Below are 6,339 nucleotides of genomic sequence, written 5' to 3'. Positions count from 1 at the left end.
CTCCCCTCCCCTCCCCTTTGTTTTCCTTCCCTGAGACATGTCTTTCTGTCATCCAGGTTTGAGTGCTGTGGTGAGATCATAGCTCACTGTAATCTCAAACTCCTGGGCTCAAGTGATCCTCCTGCCTCAGCCTCCTGAGTAGCTGGGACTACAAGTGTGCACCATCATGCTTGGCTTATTTTTTAAGGTTTTTTTTTTTTTTTTTAAGAAACGGGATCTCTCTCTATTGCTCAGGCTGGTCTCAAACTCCTGACCTCAAGTGATCCTCTGGCTTCCAGCCACCAGAGTAGCTGGGTTTACAGGCATGAGCCACTGTGCCTGGCCTCTTCAATTTTTTTTATCTTTTAAAAGAATAACAGCTTATTGAGATATAATTCAAATATTATAAAATCACTTTCAAAGTATATAATTCGGTGTTTTCAGTATAGTTACAAGGCTGTGCAATCATGCATTCTCATTTAACTGGAGAACCTCTTTAAGAAAAGTTTTCCGAGTTTTATGTGTGAAAATATTTCTTTTGTTCTCATATGTTACTCACTTTTTTGGGGGGAGATGTTTGGACTTACTGAGTTTTATAAGCCTTTCTCTTACAAATCCACATGCATTGCTTCTCTCAGTTTTGCTGTTTGTAGACGAGAATGCTGATGCCAAATTAGAAATGATGCAAGTCTAGTTGTTTTTATTTTATAATTTTTTTTGTTTTATAAAATTTAAGAGGTCATAGGATTTTTTTTTTATCCTTTGAGAATTGTCAGCAATTATTTTATTTCAGAAATCTTGCTTAGTACTTGGAAGCTTTTTCAATTTGAAGACATAAGTCCAGTGAAATTTTCTTTGACTTTTGCTTCTCCCGTGGTCATGTTTTCTTCTAATTCACTATTTTGAGTTTTAGCGTGATTCAGATTACTGTAACCTCTTTATGAAATCATACAGAATTCAACAATAATTTTCATTTTGCAGGAGTAGATCTCAGATCCAGAATAACAAAGGCTTGAAAACAAGAAAAGCAGATTTTGCGATAAGAGATGGAAAATACTAGAGATTTTTAGGAGTTAGGGTGACTTTGTAGTTAGCTTTAGGCAAATTCCAGGCTTCAGCATTCATTAACTCTGATGCCTGTGCTCACACAGCTTCATCTGTAAAAAGGGAAGAACATTATTATCTTTATGTTATAGTATAAGTTTTGAATTATCCCAACTTTTTGAAAAAGCATGTAATTTACTAACATACTATTCTTTGTTTTTTTTAAACAACATAATAGATGGGCTTATGATTTTTGATTATAAAGACGAAGATGTTGAGATCCCTAAGCATTAAGTGACTTGCCCAAGATTCCCTAGTTAATTCGAATTGAAGTAGGGATTTAAATAAATATTAACCTGAAAGTATCCCTCTCAACCCAATTGAAATATGTAAATAACATTTATTAAACATAATACTTATTAATATACATAATGTCTATTTCAAGTGGGTTGAGAGGGATAGTTTCAATTAAATTTAAGGCAAATGTGTAACCATTTGAATGGCTCTCTGTGTAATTTGATTGATGCCGTCATCTTTCAAAAATTATAATCTACTAATGCTACACTCTTGCTGAAAATACAGCATAAACTCAGCTATCTACGCAATAAAATCTGGATCCACAGATAAGAGTAAGTGAGACCTAACTTAGTTTAAAAAATTGGAGTTCATTTATCAGCATTGGTGATTTGTGAATCCCTTGGAATTAAAAGTAAATGTGATGTCTATTCTTTTCTCTTGGATTCCACTGCTTTCATAAAAAGGTAGGAGACTGTAAAAACCATAGATCTGTTATCTGCTATCTCTAGAACTCTAGTCATATGATGAATAAATAATTAAGGAAAACCAATATAGTTTCACATGCAAAAAAGGATTATTTAATTAATTCATATCTTTTGGAAGAAATTCAGCCAGAAATTTGGTCAACACTGGTCATTTCAACTAATCGTTAGGCTCACAGTGCGGTCTTAACGAGGTTACTAGGTGAAGCCTGGCCTTTCTTCAGTAGCATATAAATAGCTTAAATCAGACTTGAAAGCTGATTTTCAGTTGTATAGACATCGAAGGCTAGAAGACAAGAATGTTTCTAAACATATAGTGGCTCTTTACCAGGACAGACCAAAGTAGACTCCCTATGATAGGCTTTAGTCAGATACTAGATTCTCAGAATTGCTCACCCAATTAGTGATGATGAGATCTTATATTTCGTGGTATCATATAACATCTAGGCACAGGCCTGGGTCAGAGCTGCAGGACTGCATCCCTGAGACCTGGTAAGTTAGCTTACAAAAATCACATATTTGGAGGAGTCAGATCCCATAGAACTTCTGAGGAGGCTGTATGAACTCTGCCCTGTGACTGAGTCCAGACGTTTATAACTAGGTATAGGTTCTTGATAAATTGGTGATAGAGCAGTTACATTGAGGGATCTCCAGGTCTTTGTAAAGGAAGGTGTAGTGAAGGGTTGTGAAGAACTGGAGGATATACTGGGAGATACTCGTCCTTATAGTCCAGAGTTCTCAGTTATAAAAAGGTTCTGATTCTGAAAAAGTAAATGTTGTGAAGAATTGCAAAGAAGGAATTTATTTTAAAAGTCTGGATGTTGAGGTATCTTTTTCCTAAGCTCTGGCGTAAGAGGAGTCTAGAAATTCAGTGTCAATAGAGAAGTTTCTCAGAAGAATGTGAGCAGTTCCAAAGGAAGAAGACAAGGCCATACCTTGGTTACCAAGGAGGTCCTCAAGGAGATGCCATGCAGTCAGACCTTCTTAAGGCAATACACTTCATTCTAGTTTACAAAAAAATTTCCATTTTAATTTTCACTGAGTTACAGTGGGATTCACTGGCCATTTTATGGGCCAAAGTACTATAGAATTGACACAGTACTAATGTATAGCATGGGAACAACCCAAATCTCGATTTGACATCCATTGGAGAACACACATAGGAGATAGAATCTTTATGGAGAAGGCTTCATGAAGTGTTGATCCCTCTGTGTTCACCAGAGGATCCACACAGGAGAGAAACCATACACATGTGACATATGTCATGAGAGATTCATCCATGAGTTATACTGCATGGTCCTAAGAGGATCCATATGGAAGAGAAAACATACCATTGTAGATTGTGAATGCTTCAGCTGCAAAAGAAATCTCAATACTCCCCAGAGAATCCATTTAGGCACTAAACCATTTGAGTGTCTATAGCAGTGCTGTGAAATAGAAATATAACTTTAGCCACAAAGGCAAGCCACATATGTAATTCAGAATTTTCTAGTAGCCACATTAAAAAATCAGAAATAGATGATATTTTAATAATATATTTTATGTAACCCAATATATCAAAATATTTCAACATGTAATCAATACAAAAAATTATACATGGTATTTAATATTCTTTTTTTGTGTCCCAAAGTCTTTTAAATCTAGCATGTATTTTGTACTTATAGAACATCTGAATTTGGACTAACCATATTACTAGTGCTCAGTAGCCACATGTGGCTGTTACTGTATTGGATTGTGCAGGTCTATTAAGTGACCAGACCTTTTGTCAGTTGGAAAACTTTAAATGCCATAAAAAAATACACTCAGTAACATCTCACATAAATGCCACAAATGATACCTAATTAAGTCCAAGTAGTGTTCTAACCCAAAAATAAAGTTAACATTGATTTCTAATCAACTATGTTCTGAATAGTAAATGACATAGTAAAATAACTTAGAAGAGTGCTTAACTTATGGTAATGCTCAATAAATGTTAACAAGCATAATTAAACATCAATTACTTTTTGGCTGGGCACAGTGGCTCACACCTGTAATCCCAGCACTTTGGGAGGCTGAGGCAGGCAGGTCACCTGAGGTCAGGAGTTTGAGACCAGCCTGACCACCATGGTGAAACCTCGTCTCTACCAAAAATACAAAATTAGCCAGGTGTGGTGGCACATGCCTGTAATCCCAGCTACTTGGGAGGTTGAGGCAGGAGAATCACTTGAACCCAGGAGATGGAGGTTGCAGTGAGCTGAGATCATGCCGTTGCATTCCAGGCTGGGCAACAAAAATGAAACTCCATCTAAAAAAAAAATTACTTTTTAAATTTAACAAATAGTGAGTTTTTTGTTTCTAAGATTTTTTTTTCTATTTTCCAGGGAGTTCTTTAAGAAAGGCAGCCTAGTTTGCTTTTTGATATGTTTATCCTCTTATCTCTTACAAAAATAAGGAAAAAATTTAAATTGCTATTCCCTTTCTATTAGCTCTGTTTTAATGGGAGTTATTTGCTCTAATTGGTTCCCTGGCCCACTTTTTAGAGTGGCTGATCCATTTCATATATTTGGTTGTTTTTCATGGTCTGCTAATATTTATAAATGAAAGATTTGGTCATTCGGTGCGGGTAACCAATGTGGTCACTGCTTGAAATTATGTGGGCAAATGTTTGTTTTTTCCTGATTGATTTTCCCCCAAGAGTGTGTAGGCAGATGATTGATAAGTTTGTGGTTTGATTCTTTGGCTCTATTTCTTCTCCTTTAAATGTGTTGGATGGGTTTGGGCTGTACTGTAGAATGAATTGAGTGCCTGTGGGTGGCTACTGTTTAATCTGGGTGGCAAGTATTAAAATTATTTTAAAATGATAGGATTAACACCTGATTAGAATATTCACTTTTTATCTATAACATTTAACATGCTATATTTCTTTACAGAAATACACATGGCTTGATAAAAGCCATTATGAAATTACTACAAATGCAAGCTCTTAAGGAAGGACAAGGTGGGGAAAGGAATATTCAGAATATATATACCATTAGGTAAGCCTTTTCTCTTTTCATTTTTTTTCTTAAACAAATGTGAATTTTTAATGAAATTATTAACTGTGACATGATAATCCATTAAGAATTAGTTATTTAATTCAGCAGGATATGCATACAGTGATTGTGGGTGTTGACCTCTCAGGAAGTTAGCATTTCGAAGACTCAGAGTATTGAGATAGAGTTGACAACATGATGAGTATCACCAGTGTGGGTTTCAGGGTTGCTAATTTGGAATTGAAATCTTTTACCCAAAACTCAGATTATTCTGTTTGCTCTAGAATATGTAACCATCTTCACAGTACTATGAAAATGGAAGACTTCCTTGAACAAAGATACTTAAAGCAGAGGGGATTTAGGTTAGGCAGTTTGGTGAACTGCCTTACTATAAAAAGCAAGAAGAGACTGCTATTTCCAAGTGACTTAGGCCAAGGTCAGTAGTTAGGAGTGTTGATTTGCCTTTTCTTTGTCATCTGTAGAATGTAATAAGGTAGAATTGCTTTAAAAAAATAAAATATACACAGCAGCAATAATACTACAATGCAGCGGATTTTCTTGGGGGGTTGTGGTCAAGGGAGGGAATCATACTCCCTTGTGAAGGTGACCTTACCTATTGCCTTGAAGGACCCAGGAAACCATCTCTTAAGAGAGGGGCTCTGAGTTAGCAGAGGACCCAGAAGATGCGTGTAATCAGTGTATGTTGCCTTAGGAACTCTGTTCAGTGAGGCATTTCAGAATGTGTTTGCTTCAAAAGAGTGACAGCATGGAACCATAAAGAAGGGCATTGATTCATAGGGGAAGATGGCTTACATGGGCTACAGTGATCAAACAGGGAAAGGAAATGAGGTGCTTTTGTTGTTAGCCACCGCTGAATTGATCTTATAGCACCTTTAGTCTTCAGTATTTGACACCACAGGTATCAGAAGTGCGAGAGTCTGTCTCCAAAATACAGAGGGGTGTCTATTACTTACCTGTATTTATAGTGCTTTCTTTTTGATAATAAGTAAGTAGTATCTCATATACTGTATATGGGATGGTCAGTGTCATGGTATATCTCATAGACCATGATCTTTCCTATAATTTTTAGTGATATTTGTGATCTCTTATTTTTATGAGAATATTAGTGTTTAAGGCAATTTTTTAAACAAGGTCAAGATTTGCATTTTATATTTTTTTCTTAACATATTTTGTGAATATCTTCAAACATACAAATTGGAAGAATGTGGTACAATGAATTAACTGATTTATTTTTAAGGGAAGCAAAAGGAAATTTTTTTTTTTTGAAAATACTATGAAAACTTGAGGTGTGCAGAGTAAAGCTTTCCAAATTGGTAAACATGCTTTTCTTTTTTTAACTAGTGGTGTCCTTTGTGATGTAAGGGTTTATTCTTTATTTTTTTTAAATTTTTTTATTATTATACTTTTAAGTTCTAGGGTACATGTGCATAACGTGCAGGTTTGTTACATGTGTATACTTGTGCCACGTTGGTGTGCTGCACCCATCAACTCGTCAGCACCCATCA

General features: G+C 35.6%; 1 protein-coding gene across 1 annotated transcript in view; it reads left to right on the top strand.

Annotated features, from left to right (window-relative positions):
- The window catches only part of FOCAD (focadhesin), a 331,523-nt gene that overhangs the window by 62,579 nt on the left and 262,605 nt on the right, over positions 1–6,339 (top strand). The window contains exon 5 of the mRNA XM_011930353.1: positions 4,712–4,816. Within this exon, the coding sequence (XP_011785743.1) occupies positions 4,712–4,816 (105 nt within the window). The remainder of the gene's footprint in view (positions 1–4,711; positions 4,817–6,339) is intronic.

The sequence above is a fragment of the Colobus angolensis genome, unplaced genomic scaffold (genome assembly GCF_000951035.1).
Source record: "Colobus angolensis palliatus isolate OR3802 unplaced genomic scaffold, Cang.pa_1.0 Scaffold86, whole genome shotgun sequence".
NCBI classification, from domain to species: Eukaryota; Metazoa; Chordata; class Mammalia; order Primates; family Cercopithecidae; genus Colobus; species Colobus angolensis.
The sequence above is the reverse complement of the archived record's forward strand: the minus strand, read 5'-3'. Positions and strand labels throughout refer to the sequence as shown.